At 43.1% G+C, this 16,243-nt stretch overlaps 1 protein-coding gene across 1 annotated transcript; it reads left to right on the top strand.

Moving 5' to 3' along the window:
• Positions 1 to 1,998: 1,998 nt before the first annotated feature.
• LOC135895406 (acetylserotonin O-methyltransferase-like) lies at positions 1,999 to 13,050 on the top strand. The gene is made up of 8 exons (XM_065423513.1): positions 1,999 to 2,100; positions 2,198 to 2,372; positions 4,999 to 5,128; positions 6,515 to 6,583; positions 7,154 to 7,272; positions 9,850 to 9,990; positions 11,970 to 12,092; positions 12,839 to 13,050. Exons 1-8 carry the CDS (start codon positions 2,029 to 2,031, stop codon positions 13,048 to 13,050), a joined length of 1,041 nt encoding a protein of 346 aa, XP_065279585.1. The 5' UTR covers positions 1,999 to 2,028.
• The last annotated feature ends 3,193 nt before the right edge of the window (positions 13,051 to 16,243 follow it).

Raw genomic sequence — 16,243 nt, 5'->3', positions numbered from 1 at the left:
AGAGAGACTTCAGGGAAAGCAGATGTGGGTCCAACTGCACCTGCCCTGCACCCCAACCCTCTGCCCCAGCCCTGAGCCCCCTCCTGCACCCCAAACCCCTCATCCCCAGCCCCACCCCAGAGATCACACCCCCAGCCAGAGTCATCACCTCCATTTTGTGTCACCCATCACCTCCATATTGGTGCACATAACAAAATTCATTCCGCAAATGGACGTCAAAAATTAGAGGGAACACTGCTTGTAGGGGGGAAGGTCGCAAGGTTATTGTGGGGATGTTGCAGCATGATATGGTATTGCCACCCTTACTTCTGCACTGCTGCCTGCAGAGCTGGGTCCTCGGTCAGCAGCTGCCACTCTCCAGCCACCCAGCTCTGAAGTCAACAGTGCAGAAGTAAGAACCGCATATTATGGTATTGCCACCCCCAATTTGAGAAACGCTGGTCTCTCCTGTGAAATCTGAATAGTATAGGGTAAAAGCACACAAAAGATCTGATTTAATGCAAGGAGACCAGATTTCATGGTCTGTGATACATTTTTCGTGGCCGTGAATTTGATAAGGCCCTAACAATACCTCTTCCTAATAAGCATCAATTCCCCAAGCATAAACCCTCAGTAACTATGTTGGCCTTACACAGTATCCTGATTGGCAAACAAAGCAGGTATAGCTCCAAGTCCTGGATGGAGACGTTTTTTCTTCTCTTCTCTTTCCTTCTCAAGTACTTGGTCTTGTTAAATGTCCCCTGAAGCAGGGTTTTGGCTACACCAAGGCTCTCTGTCTTACAGCATCACTGACCGCTGCAGATTTAATTGTGGAACTAACTAGCTAAGCAACTAATGCTGTACGTATGATATTCTTAGTACTTATGTCCCTTGCTCTCAAAAGCCTCACATCCCAGAAATATGCACTGTGGGTGTTTCATTACTGGTATTTCTAATTATATTTTAGAAGGGACAGCAAAACAGACAGAGACCAAAGGTCAGTTGACGGTTACCCTCTCATCAATCACTCATTTGAGCTATTAGTGTGGTGCCATCCAAAAGGGTCATTTTGATCCAGCTCATTATGTTCCAAGCTCACTGATTGCGTGTCTTTTGCATTTTCTTTAGGTTTGCGAGCTGCCCAGCAGCTGATATGACCAAAGTTTCAAGTTGAAACACACACACGGATAGAGCCTCTGATTAACCAATTTCAGCACTCTCAGTAAATTTCAGTACCAACTGTCTGATGCCAAGAGAACCCTGCTCCCAGAATCCTCTAGCAAATTCAGACATACCAAGCCATACCAAACTCATGCTCACCACATTCATTCATATCAATCACAGTAATTCATAATAATAATTTGGCACTGTCCCAATGTAATGCTGACAGAACCCGGTCTTTGGCAGATGGGATCGAACCTGGGACCTCTAGAGTTTAGTGCAGGGGTCGGCAACGTTTGGCACGCGGCTCGCCAGGGTAAGCACCCTGGCGGGTAGGGCCAGTTTATTTACCTGCTGACGCGGCAGGTTCGGCCGATCGCAGCCCCCACTCGCGGTTCGCCGTCCCGGGCCAATGGGGGCGGTGAGAAGCGGTGCGGGCGAGGGATGTGCTGGCTGTGGCTTTCCGCCGCCCCCATTGGCCTGGGACAGCAAACCACAGCGAGTGGGGGCCGCGATCGGCTGAACCTGCCACGTCAGCAGGTAAATAAACTGGCCCGGCCTGCCAGGGTGCTTACCCTGGCGAGCCGCGTGCCAAACGTTGCCGATCCGTGGTTTAGTGCATGAGCCTCTACTGCATGAGTTAAAAGCCAACTGCCTAATAGCTAAGGCTGTAGAGCAGACTATTTTTCTCTCTCCCTCTAAGTGCTCTCTGTGCCACTAGATGGGACAGAACAACATACCTCAGTCCCAACCCCCCTGGGGAAGAGGCTAGGGACACTCCTTACCAATCAGATTAAGTGAACTACCCAGTGTGATCTGTATCTAGTAGAAACGAAGCTTATTTGAACAAGAAAGGCAAGAGGATCTCTCACAGTGCGCTGAAGGAAAATGAGCTCCACACAAGAGCTTGACTATCCTCAGGTCTTATTTCAATACAAGAATGGGTTTTTAGTCTCAAAGGTAAGATTACAAATAATGCCTAGAAATTATATTAAAACTCATCAGGGGGCATCGGCACTTTCTCTTACTCCACTGCCCCACCCCTGTTTGCTTTCAGATTATGTTTACCGCCTGTGAATTGGGAGTGTTTGATCTATTGCTGGAGTCAGAAGGGCCCCTGTCTTCAGATGCCATTGCTGACCGTTTGGGCACCAGCGCCAGCGGAATGGAACGGTTGCTTGATGCCTGTGTGGGATTAAAGCTCCTGGGAGTCGAAATGAAAAGTGAAGGAGGTAATGTTGTCGGGAAGGGAGAAGACTAACAATTAAATCACTGTTGGTTTTAAGGCCTCATTCAATAGTATGTGTGTGACTGAGTTATAATACTTAAAGCAAAAATGCCAGAATGAGGGAAGAGGTACAATGTGGTTTGAGAAATCTCAAAACAGCAGATTTAAAAAAACTGAACGTGGGTAGGAGTAAGAGAGTAAAACAGATACATAGTCACTCTTCTACCCCTCCTAAGAACCTATTTAACTCATTGGACCAAATTCACAAGCAATAGTAATTACCCATGTGTAAGGGAATTTGAATTTAAGCAGCTGTAAGGGAATCTAAGAGAATGTTGTAAGATGTGTAATGAATATATAGTCTGGAGGCCAGAGGATGGTATTAGTTACACTAATTTAGACTTCTTTAAGATCTCCCGCTAACTTGGCCAATTGTCTTTATATCTTTATATCTTTATTACATAAAGTGCAGTTTCAGATTTCCTGAGCTAAAGACAAGAGGTCAGATCCTCAGCTGGTATAAATGGGTGGAACTCCATTGAAATTGACAGAGCTCTGCCTGTTTACGCTGGTATGGACCTCTGCAGTGTGAAGTGCACTTTAGAAATATTTACAGATAGCCTAGAAAGAGATGTTCAGACAAAGTAACCCTGATTGAAAATCCTATGTATACAAAGAAACTTCTTTGCTGTGTGTTCTCTGCTTTCAGCCTGAATTGTGCCCTCAGTACACGATTTAGCAGGCAGAAATGAGGAGAAAAGCCCACAGACAGCAGGAAAAGACTGTACCTGATACATCTACTCTTCCTAATCTGTTGTATTCCATATGCAGCAAACATCAGTGGATCTTTCTGTAAATGCCACTCACACATTTTGCTGATGGAAGCAGCAGTAGCATGCTTTAAACAAACAAGAACATTGGTTTTTTTAAAAAAAAATTTGAATGAAACACAGGAAGCATACAAATGCTGTTGTGAGAGGGGTTTTCGAGCAATAAATAACTTGTAACATTGTCTTTGGATAATTTCCAAAATCTGCAGTTCCAAATGATCAATTTAAATTAGTGAATGACAAATGTATTCAGCGTTCATGCCAGGCCCCGTGCATACAAACCTCTTCACAATTGTTGTACTTACTTGCAACCTCTCAGATTGCTCCTCATAGATCACACACACGTACACACCCTCCCAGCTATCAAGCTGTCAGGAGACCCTCTCCCCAGTCCTTCCATGGAAATCAAGCAGAGTTTGAAGTTTCAAAAACAGACTCCAACGAGAAACTGCAGAATTGGAATTAATTTGCAAACTGGACACCATTAAATTAGGCTTGAATAAAGACTGGGAGTGGATGGGTCATTATACAAAGTAAAAACTATTTGCCCATGTTAATTTTCCCCCTACTGTTACTCACACCTTCTTGTCAACGGTTGGAAATGAGCCACCCTGATTATCGCTACAAAAGTTTTTTTCCTCCTGCTGATAATAGCCCACCTTAACTGATTACTCTCGTTATAGTTAGTATGGCAACATCTATATGGGGAAGTTATTTTGGAATAAGGAAGGGGGAATTTAAAGTGCTATAGCCATTCCACAGTAGAATAAGAGTTGGCTTGTTCCAGTTTAGCTTGATCCACTTCCAAAGTGGATTAAACTAAGCTGTCAACATGGGGAGCTTTTACCAAACAGCTATTCCAGTCCATTTCACCATGTAGACAAGCCCTTAGAAATCCGTGGCCTCTTCTGAAACCACCTACACCCTTTCCATGGCAACCAGGCCAGCTGGAGGAGCACAAATGAGGCAGCATCCACCCTGCTAATAGAAGTTCAGCTGGATGCTTCAGAGGAACTTTTCTCCTCTGTGGCAGCTGCCTGGGTGTAGAGCACACACAGCGACTCTCCTGGAACTGCCCATACCCCAGTCTTCCCATCACACACAGTTGAGAAACAGATTTAAAGCCTAATCTGGCTCTCATTGAATTCAGCGGGAGTTTGCCTGTGCTGTAAGAGAGAGAACACATTCTATACCAGCCCATATATCTGTCCACGAAAGACATATATTAAGCATAGTAAGAGCCCAAAACTTTGCATCTGTCAGATGACTCCCATAATCAGCCAGTGAGAATATTGAAATTCAGTAGCAGTAGATGGCCTCAGAAGTGTGTGAGCTACTCAAGTTAGGGATAATGGGTGGTTTTATGTCCTGGGGACTTAACTCTCCCTCTTGGTTTCCTCACCAGGTGAAAAAAGACTGGTATGTTAGGTATTATTGCTGAAATAAGATGCTTTTGAGCACCTACACTAAAAAGCATAGTGGAAAGAGATGTCACCACAGGCGTTTGGCTTATACACTTTCACAAAGAAATGGTGATGGTGATGGGGTGTGCTTTTTACATCCTGGAATCCTTCATTCCAGATCTTGCAGAATCTGATGGGTAGATATGGTATGCTATGCATGCGTGCTCCCAGACCTTCCTCCATCTCTGGTCTATCTAGAGTGGGGAATCTCCTGCAGTTTCCTTGTTGCTTTGGTTGCATTCCTACAGCTTGTTCTTGTTACACAGATTATGCTGTAAAACAGGCTTTGCACAATGACAAGTTTGTAAATGTTAACTTACCTTCTTTTTCCCTTTAGCCTTTTACAGAAACACAGAGCTTTCCAACCTCTATCTTACAAAATCAAGTCCCAAGTCTCAGTATCATCATTTGATGTACTACTCCAAAACCATCTATTTTTGCTGGCACTACCTGACAGATGCTGTGAGGTAAGGAGATAAAATCTTATGTCGTTTGTACAAAATTCATGTGCCAACATCCATTGCAATAAAGCACTTTGCTACATTTGTGAACCTGCTCAGGAAGAGGCGTGTCTCCGGGGAAACAATAGAAAATGAAGACATATGTAACCCACACACCTCCTGGGTGACATTGACTGGTAATTGTTTGGGAAGCATGTTGAACTATTACTGCACGAGCTTATGTTTGCTAGTGCTTCAGTGGATGAATTCACTGCAGATTCAGGAAACAGACTTCTATACTATGCTTATTTGGTGTGTCTCATGGGGAATATTTAATCATGATAATAGTTTCTGTGGAGGGAAGCCCTCGGCCAGGCAAATGGTGATGAATAGTGACTGAGGGATGCTTGCAGGGATCCTAATTGGTTGTGTTGCCAAAGGCAGAAGAAAGTGAGGAAGGAAGTCAGTGTATATTGGGCCAGAATCTCAGCCGGTACAAGTCAGCACAGCTCTTTATGGAGCTGTGTCAATTTACACCAGCTGAGGATCTGAGCCCTGTCTCTGGTACATCAAATAGCAGTTGTGTTTCCTTCCTCTTAGTGGTGTCCAATAATGAACATAAAATAATAACAAAGAAGAGACTGATTTCCTTTCTGAATCTTTTGGTGTGGCACAGACAGCATTCAGAATGAACAAGCCAGGGGTTCTTCCTCCCCCAGTTTTATTTGGGGCCTCAGGATGCAGCCAACTCATGATGGTGGCCATGCCGCCCTGTGGGCCAGGAGCTCCATGGCCACCAGGGGTCTGAAGTCCCACTGGGGGCCCTGGACTGGGATCCCAGGTGCCCTGGGACTGGGAGCCCAGCTGCCCTCGCTACCCTTTGGAGCTCCACTTCCCCCATGGATGGGGGCCAGGACCTAGGCTGCCCCACCTGCCGAAGCATTGGGCCCCTGAAGCCCCATTGCCCTAAGAGCCCCGCTGTCCCAGGAATGGGGGCTGGAGTCAGATAGCCTGAGGGCCAGGGACTGGAAGCCCGGCTGCCCCAGGGGACCCCGCTGCCCCCAGATGGGGGATGGGAATCTTGCTGCTGCCACTGCCCTGGGGGCCTCGCTTCCCCATGGATGTGGGTTGGGAGCTTGGCTGCCCCAGGGGACCCTGTGCCCTGACTCCCGATGTGCTGGGGCCCCTGAAGCCCTGCCACCCCGGGGCCGAAGTACCTGCTGCAGGCATCCCCGTGGCTGGAGGAAAACCGGTTGGTGGCCGCATTTCAGAATCACTGATCAAAGCAATAACACAAAGGGTAACACTTATACCTTAATAAGTAGAATAAAATGGGTACCTTAATAAGCCAAAATTTTCACCAATGCAGTAAGGTGCTAAAGCACAAATACCCCATATTTATTTTTCTTTAAGGGATGGGAAAAACCAGTATGATCGAGCATTTGGTATTTCATCAGAAGACCTCTTTGGGGCTCTCTACAGGTAATAATCAATTTAGTGTTGGGAGTTTTATGCTTTTCTTTTATGTGGATGACTTTTCTATTTTGTATTACCACTTTGACTGTGAAATACGGTGATTAGTCCTATTCACATGAAAACCCCGTCATTTCAATCGCATCCAGTGCTGAGTCTCTGGTATGTCTAAGGTGCTCATCACCTTGGTATCTAAGCATCAATTTCTTACTGGCAGCCTATCATGAACAATTTGCTATGTAGAATGTTTGGTAGAATGGAAAATTCTGTTCAATGAAAAACAGGTGGCGACCCTTAGGCTTAGCCTCATAGCGCACTGCTAGATGATAAGTGTAACTTACAGTAAGTCTCATTAAAATGTAGGATATGAAACAGGGTGGATTTATTCTTAATATTTTGAATGTCTGCTAATGTACGTTTATTTTAATAGTGATCGAAATAGACGATTGTGCATGCTGGCAGAGAAACAGGGTTTAATATAGTATTTCAGCTAAAAGCACAAGAGTTATATAATGCTAGCCATCAATGAATGTGTCATAATTTACTTGTGCTACAAATAATGTTCTTTCAAATCACTAGATCAGAAGGAGAGATGATCAAATTTATGTATTTCTTGAATGATTTTTGGAGTATATGTGGCAGAGATGTGATTGCTGCATTTGACCTTTCACGTTTCACCGTCATTTATGATCTGGGAGGTAAGTGTCATCAGAACGTTGAACTGTTTTCTTTGGTAAGCTATGGATAAATACTGCACTTGTTCTACGACCTGTGTGAGTAATGGAAAAACAGGACAGACTACATGGCAGGATCAATCACAAGGGAAGCATTTTACATTTTGAGCCAAAGTCGTATAAAAATTTGAAAATGATAAAAGCATTAGAAAGCAGAATGTTTTCCTGAGTCTAAAGAACCCCATAGATCTAAATAGCTGCTTATTTTCCTTCTCACTGGTTTGGTAGGTTTTTCTTCTGCCATTGCTTAAGAAATTCTACCAGAACAGCTTCCAGGCTACTCTTCACTTCATTCTGTGACTTTAGGTTGATGAATCGCCTACATACTTCTTACCCCCAAACAGCTTTACCGTTGTCTCTGTATTTCAATCCTGTCAGGATTTATAGCACCATGCAATCTCCATTACTACGTCTCCCCTGATGTTTTGCTCTCCCAAGTTTCTAAAACACAGAAAGCAGAAATGAAGTCTGGCTAATCTGCTCTGGCCAGTTTCACTTCTCATCCTCTAAAGCCATTCAGTATGCCTCAGCTGTGTCTTATTCTTCTTTGCAATGGCCTTACCTATGATTTTCTGACTAATATTGGTGACAATTTTCCGCTGGAGCCATTCATAGCATTAGAACAGCCTCTGCCAATGTATTTCCTTGATGGCAGCAAATATAGCCCTACAGTTTGGATGTCAAAATTCTGCAGTCACACCACAATCACTTCTATGAGCCAAGTGATGTATTAAAATCTGCTACATATGATAGTAATGTTTTCAGTGTTGTGTATTATTATTTCAAGGTTTTCTTGACTGCATTTGTTGGGTTATTTCCATGCCCACGGCCTTGATTCAGCATCAATGGGAATTATCATGTATTTAAGGATGGGCCTGTGCTTAAACACCTAGGTGAATCAGGGTCCGTAAGCATGCTCTGTTCTGCCCTCCAACTATTTCATTTTAAGTAGATTTGGCTGGGAAAATGAATCTCACACTGCAATTGTTTCAAGATTTTAGAAATAAACTGTATCCGAAATTGGGATGAAAAGCCAAAATCTCAAACATTTTTGCAGAAGAGAAACTCTGCAATACTTCATTTTGGAAACATCAAAATGTTCCCAGAGGGGGAATATTTCATAGTTTCCCAAATGAAAGATGCTTCTTGGAGGGAGCTCTGCTCTGTGGCAACCCCACCACAGGAGCTGCTGAGGAGCCAGGGTGCTGGGGGATCCCGGAAAACTGTTCACCAGATGGGTTGCTGGCAAGGTAGGGCAGGCAAGCTGGAAGTAAGTAAGTTATCCTGAAGCTTAATGTATTCATAGCCATAGAATCTTTCCAGATTGTCCCATGCCCCACCCATCACTTGAACACAACTTAAAGTCCCTTTCCTCCTCTCCTGCCTTCTCCCCAAGACCAATGTACTGGTTGTCTTGAGATTTCTTCTGTGCTTCTCAGACTGGAATCAGTGTTTTTATTACAAGGGATTTAAAAGTGTTCTTGGTGGCTGTTTGTATAGAATTAATATTGAAGAGCCACTATACACTTTGGTAGTCTCAAAATTTGGACCACTTGCTTCCCTCCCATCCTTCTTTCTGTTTGCAAAGTCCTTATACAGAAAATCTTTCGGTGTCCTTTTTCGGTCTGAATCCAAACCCGAAAATAGTTGATGGGAATTGTCCCATTGACTCCACTGATCTTTGGAGCAGGCCATTGTTGAATGCTCACTGCCCGCAATCTTATGCAGAGAAATCAGGTCAGTTTTCAGTTGGTTGTTGTAAACAGTGAGAAAAACATGAATTTAAATATCATGGGAAAAATCACCTTGACATATGCTGTCCTTTTAATGTAAAATAACTCAAGTCACGCTCCTCACCAGTTTCTTTCCCCCTCTGGGGTTTGTTTTTACAATACAAACAAAACCCATCCTGGACAGTAACTGTATGGTAATGTTTTGAATGGCGAATAATGGAGGTTTCTGTTTTCCAATGTTCAAAACAGACCCAATTTTATTTGTTTAAATTCTCATGTTTGATGGAAAACATTGAAATGGTGATCTCCATTTCCTCTTTACCAAAATACAGGCTTTCAGTGAAAAATACTTCTAGTTATATTTTTTTATTAAAAAAAAATCATAAAAATTTCATGAAAACTAAAATTTAGATAAAGTCAATATTGCACAAAAATTTCATATTCAGAATGGCCATTTCTTTGAAAGAAAACACTCTTCCTTTGAAAATTTCCAGCCAGCTGTAGTTGCATCATACTATGTTGTTTTAAAGCAATACCCTTTATGGTCCAGTGATTAGATCACAGGACTGGGAAACAGAAGAATTGGGTCTTATTCCGGAGATAGGCTGGGAGACCATGAACAAATCACTTACCTTTTTTGTACTTCAGTGTCTCCTTCTGTAAAAATGGATACTAAAATTAACCTATCTCGCAAGGCGGCATGAATCTGAGCGCATTGCAGTATAAGTTTCTTAGATGCAAGATGTTATAAAAATGACCAATATTGTTATATTTGAGCATTTACCCTGTATTTCACTTTCACTATAAGGATGTGCAGGTGGTTTGGCCCAGGAATGTATTTCTTTGTACCCAAATTCTACCGTCACAATTTATGACCTACCTAAAGTAGTACAAGTGGCAAAGGAGCGTTTTGTACCCTCAGAAGAACGTCGGATCACTTTCCATGAAGGTAAACTTGGTTCATTTTGTGTGTGCGCATATGCAAAGAAAAATGTGCTGAAGGGACCGTGTTTCATTATAACAGAATCTCATGAGCAATGTACGACATTTGAACTTGTTTACTCACCTGAAGAAGCTGAGGTATTAGGTGCCAAGGATGCAAATATATTTCAAGTCCTTGAACATTATCCCTATTAAACAGCAATGTCAAAAGAAAAACAAACTCCATGCAGTGGCCTTCCTAGCCCTTCCAGGTGTCACCCTGGCGGGAGGGAGGATGTGGCTTCACTGCACAATTGTGGGCAGTCCAAAGCAGGCTAAATTGTTGAAAACAGTAGGTTGTATAGATTAGTGCAATGTGACTGTGCACAAAGGCCCATAAAGATCTCCATGTTACATTTGAAGGGATAAATGCTGTTGGGTCATGTTACAATATACATGTGACCCACTGCCGGGTGGTTTCCTCTTTAATTAGATTCACCAACCCAGTAAACAAAAGAGCTCCTCTCATACCACACTGCTTAACAAGAAGCCAAAACATGCAGTCCCCTTAAGCATTCCAGCCCCTAGTTCGCAATCCAGACAAATAGATCTTGTACAGTGAAAGGTTACTGAGTGTGACCCAATTCTCGTACATTAATGTTCCTCAATCTCAAAGGATTAGCCACAGGTCCCAGGTCAATAAATATTTCAGATCTTACCAAAATCAAGCTGCCAGTCAATGTTTAGTAAACTAACTAAGAATGTATTAAAAATAAAGAAGAAAGTTCTAAAATAGGTAAAAGATATATACACTACCAAAAAAAAAAAAAAATTGCTAAGTCCTGAGATCAGGTTTGCAGCTTTGATGTAATAGTCTGCTGATTTGCAGAAGTCTCTCTGGCAAACTTCCAAAAGCTTGGAAGGGCCTCAGTCCCTAGCTTAGAATACTTCTTTTGTTATAAATCTACAGTGCAGAGAAGTTTGGAGCAGGAATGAGGCAAGATGGAGTTTTCTCAGCTGTAATTTATACCCTCTGCCATGTGCCTGGAAATTTACTGTCCCAAACCAAGCCCATCATACAGGTACATGGAGAGTTACTGTCCAACATGGATTCTTAGGTCATATGTCCCCACCACATGTCCATACATGTTTTGCTGAATCACATTAGACGCCATTGGCTCCTTGCTATCTGAGGCATCCTCAGGAAGAGGCTATCTGGAAAGATGATTCTTTCTAATAGCCCTTCCACACTTGGATAGTCCATCCACAATGGGCTGTCGAGACTGGATGTAAACATCCTTGTGGGCGTCACTCCAAGAACAAACACATTTGAGATACAAATACATAGCCAATATCATAACTTCACATACAGTGATGATACATAGATTTTAAACAGGATTTGTTAGGATGTATCTTTTCCATTGTTATCTTACATGACATACTTTGTACAAAGTTTGTTGCAATTGTATAATAGTGATACCAGCTATGATAAATATAGTTATCCTCAATCATATAGCATCATCCATCACACCAGTGTAGGGGTATGTTGGTTTTAGGTGTCTAGTTTTACTATTTAAATAGAAATAAATGGTCAGTTTTGGAGGGTGGGGGTCAGGAGAGGAGGGGAGAGACAGAGAAAGGGGACTCAGCAGTGAAGAAGGGGAAAAAGTGGAGGGGACGGGGGATGACCTAAAAGCAAAGACAGAGAAATGTGACAGCTGGTTATTATGGATGAAGCAGAGAGGAAACGGAGAGAAAGAGAGAGAGAGAGAGAAATGAAATCGGCATACAAGTGGATGGATAAAGAGCACATCACCAATTATCCAATACTGGGAGATTTGCCCCCTAAGTGGGCTGTGAATACTCAGCATGACAAGCCAGAAGAGTGTAGCTTCCCAGCAAGTCTCTCAAACAGTTTTGGAGCTAGCATGTACTTTTCGCAATACCAAATTGAAAATGTTTGCTTATTCAGGCCTATTTTTTGCATTCTTTTTCTTTTTGTTACAGGAGACTTTTTTAAAGATCCAATACCAGAAGCTGACCTGTACATTTTGGCTAGGATCCTGCATGACTGGGCAGATGACAAGTGTATGCAGCTACTAACAAAAATCCACAAGGCTTGCAAGCCTGGTATGTTTTCCTCTTTGCGAAATAGAGACTTATATATATCATTTGGTTTGGACAGGGTTTTTTTAAAGGGCCATTTCAATGAAAGACTTTCTCCTTTTACATTAGTGATTTGCATCCAGACCCCATCAGTAAGAATGGCCAACTTGAAAATTTGCTTCTAGTAATATTGCCGAGTTTCCAGAATTGTCCTGGAATCTCCAGGAATTAAAGATTAATCTTTAATTAAAGGTTATGACATCTGACAAAACCTCCATGAATACATCCATCCAAAGTTGGCAACTCTAGCTTCTAGGTTTGGGCATACACTTTAAACATGCAAGGCCACATTTATAAAGTTATTCAGGTGCCTATGATGTTGGTAGGCACCCATTCAAATTTTGAAAATTGCCAATGTGCATTTTTAGATGCCTAAATTATTTTAAAACTCTGGCCCATGGGGCTTGATTTTCAGAGATGCCGAGCAGCCACATCTCTGGTGCATTTCTGCTGGAGTAAATAAATGTTTCAATCACAGCTACTAGGTTCCCCTTCACTCTCTTCTTTGAAGTACAGGAAATAATAGCTAATTGATGCATAGAATCCCTCTTGCTATTTCATTAACTACTGAAGCAATATAACATGATTTTTCTTTTAATATAAAGGGGATCTCTAAGGTTATGGAAATACCTAAAAATGCTGTTGAAAAATAAGCTTTAGTGTCCTTCTCTGACAAACCAACATGTTTTTAAATCTCTTTATCTCACCAGGGGGCGGCGTGCTGTTGGTTGAAACACTTCTGAATGAAGACAAAACTGGGCCTGTAGAAGCCCAGCTCTTCAGTCTGATATTGTTGGTTCAAACTGAAGGAAAAGAACGAACGCCAGCCGAGTACAGCAAGCTCCTCACTGCAGCTGGTTTCAGAGAGATTCAGGTCAAGAAAACAGGAAAGCTCTATGATGCCATTTTAGGAAGAAAATAATTCTGTCTCTTCTTTCTTGCCTATTGTTAGATGTGTACATGCAGTGAAGCGATCAGCTTTTACTAGACGGCAGCAATGAACCCCGCTCATAGTTAACCGTGTCACTTTCTTTGTACAACAATACACTGCTAGAACATTCACTCATTATGTATGTTGAGCCTACATGCAGGCCACATGCAGCTCTTTTACAGTAAAGTGCGGCTCATGTAGGCCCCCCCTAGGGTGACAGCTGTCCTGATTTTATAGGGACAGTCCCGATTTTTTGATCTTTTTCTTATATAGGCTCCTATTAACCCCCACCCGCGTCCTGATTTTTCACACTTGCTGTCTGGTCACCCTAGCCCCCACTCCCATTCTCCACCTACCATACCGCACCTGCAACTCCCATGTGATAACAGGGAGGGGCCGCTGCTTTAGCTCTGCAGGGAGAGAAAGCAGCAAAAGCAGCACTCTCCCTGCAGCTCTCAGCTGTTCGCTGCTGCCTGTCCCATGGCTGCAGCTTCCAGCTTGCTGGCTCCATCAGCTGCCATGCAGAGAGGAGCCCTGGTGACATCATGTGACTGCGTGGGGCCAGCAAACCCTGGCAAAAATTTGGGTGGGCATATGACCCCCCGGTGCCCCTCCCATGCATTGACTCTGACTTCTGCCCAGCAGGGAGGGAGGTCTCGGGGCTGCAGCCCCCAGGGGTGTGCTTGCTGGGGCTCAGCACTTCAACAGGAGCAGGCCTGGAGCCCTGGCAGGCGCCTCCTCCGAGGCAGAAGCCCTGAGACCTCGCATCCCACAGGGCTGAAGCTCCAAGGCCCGGCTGGTGAACCCTGGCTCTCGAACTTCTGAAGATTGTGTCATGTGGCTCAGAGGGTCAGTACGTTTGGCCACGACTGCTGCAGGGACTGACGATCTGCTAGTTTGAATGTGACTCTTGTTTGGCTCTTGACTCTAAATGGGGGACTAAAGTAATTAACACGTTTCACAAGAAATAGCATGTGGAAGCAACTGTGGAAATCTTATACTCCTTGCATTATACATTGTTTCTATGCTGTCAAACTTTGTACTTTTCCATTCTTTGCATGTTTAACATAACGTCTGACTGGCCCGGTTTGTACTCAGCTTTCTTCTTGCAAATATAAACTGTACATCACTGTTGGATGCACTTTGATTCTATGAAAGTTTCTACAGTGTAAAGGAAGTGAACTCTCATGTCAGGATTTGCCATCTTTCAGTTTCTTCAAATGTTTCTTAATTCAGTCTCAAACCACAGCAACAAGAAGACAGTCAGTATAACGAAAGGTATCAAATTCAAAACTAATCACCTGAAGTACTTTTCCCTACACTGCCTGAGTTTTGGAAGAAATAAAAACTCTTATTCCAGCTGAGTATCAACTGACCTCTGAGTATTGGAAGTTAGGAGGATAATTTTTCTGGAAGGATGTCATCCCTCAAATATCTTGGCCTGGGCTGAGCTAACCCTTTTGGGTGGGGTGGGGTGGGTCAGGGTGGGGTTTGGACTCAGCCTCATCTGTGGCACTTTCGTCTGCCTCCCCAGATGAAGGCAATGAGTACAGAAGTCATGTGTTGGGGATCATGTGACTAAGAACCAGGCCTGCTGGGAGATATAAGGGCAGCCTGGGTTTAGTCAAGAGAGAGATTGCAGAGAAACTAGCTGTGGGCCTAAGTGTTTCATTAATGAGTAAGACCTAGCCAGGAAAGGGTTAATAAGGAGGCGGTCTAGGTTGGTTGCATATGAAGAGGTCCCAAGAAGAAAAGTCAGGGTAGTTTGGGTTATGAGGCAATCAGCCCAATTGTGTAGGGTCCAATGGCTGGACTGATAGTAGAAGGTGGGTGCAAATTGTCCCTCCCCTCTCACTACCTGTCTTCTTGAAAGCAGGGTATTATACTACATACCACTACATCAGGACTGTAATTAAAGCTCTGATAATGCCTGTGCAGAGCTCCTTGAAGGACTGGAGCCTAATTAAGTACCTTATCTCAGGTCCCTATTAGACTGATATATGAGTACTACAAAAGCAGCTGACATACAACACTATAAAAGCACATTTCAATGAACTTTGCAAAAAGCGTAGGCCAGGCGTTCCTAAACTCTTTCACAGAGTAGGCCACTTTTTAATTCACAGGTTGTTTTGTGGACCCCTCTCATTCAGAATCACATGCCCCATTCTCTTTCTCATTTGTGATCATGTAACACTCCTGTGGCTACTGTAGCAGTTGCTTACAATGGAAAAACATTTCATTTTCTCTGAACTGTCTTAAGGTGATTAAGCAGCTGGAAATAAAGTTAAATAGCGCTGACTCTTCTACCAGCAAACTTTCCATGGACCATGGTTTGGGAGACTCTGCAATAGAGCAGGGTCCTCAGTAAGATATCTAGGTGTTGCTGGGAAGAGTCCTCGTAAGATTCCAAGTGCTGCTCTGAGGACAGCATGTTGTATGCTGGGATAGAGAACTTCAGTATAGTTATCTCTATACAACTATGGGCTGCATGTGTTTTATAATTCAATGTGTATAGCTATAAACTTTAGATGGACTTTCCTGATTGCTAATTTTATGATTTAAATGGTATATATTGTATAGTGCTGAGAGCCCCAAGTCAAGTTTTTTGTCTGCTAGGCACTTTACAAACACAAAGGTAAAAATGTCCCCTCTCTTACAGAATGGAAAATACACTGTAAAACATGATGGTGTTATATATGAATTGCATGGCTTGCTAGAAATACTTCTCTTGTGAATCAATGGCTTTCTGAATTCATCAGTGTACGAATTACAAGCTCCACCCCAGCTGGGAAGGTCCTTTTGGTTTTATGACAGTAAATATTTAGTCAGAAGTGATCATGCAGACTAAAGTAATGGTAGGTTTGTGCGTCCGTTTACAGTGTGCTTTTAAATGCTGGCAAAGCAAGATCATTTCCCACTTGCATCTCATGGGTAAGGAAGGGGGAGGAATCAATGCAACATTCTGCACTACTATGTTATGAGGCTTGGCAATAGCCTTGCTAGTTGCTGTTGTGTTGTGAGTAATGTGCTCTGCTCTCATTTTTGTCTTCATAAACAACTATCGATACTGTCTTCAGTGAACATGAACACAATCACACAGAGAAAGGGAAGTTGAAGACTGGCAGAGGTGACAATGATGAGTTGATTCAGTGTATGTCTACAGTACGAAATTAATTCGAACTTA

Source organism: Emys orbicularis, chromosome 1 (genome assembly GCF_028017835.1).
Source record: "Emys orbicularis isolate rEmyOrb1 chromosome 1, rEmyOrb1.hap1, whole genome shotgun sequence".
Lineage (NCBI taxonomy): Eukaryota > Metazoa > Chordata > Testudines > Emydidae > Emys > Emys orbicularis.
Note: the sequence above shows the minus strand (reverse complement) of the source record. Positions and strands in the feature narration are given on the sequence as shown.

Excerpts from the sequence above, each read along its gene's own strand:
- LOC135895406 (XM_065423513.1), top strand. The coding sequence starts at position 2,029 with ATGAGCTCCACACAAGAGCTTGACTATCCTCAGGTCTTATTTCAATAC. Across the intron at positions 2,373-4,998 it reads CGAAATGAAAAGTGAAGGAG|CCTTTTACAGAAACACAGAG; the intron begins GTAATGTTGTCG and ends TTTTCCCTTTAG. Across the intron at positions 9,991-11,969 it reads TCGGATCACTTTCCATGAAG|GAGACTTTTTTAAAGATCCA; the intron begins GTAAACTTGGTT and ends TTTTTGTTACAG.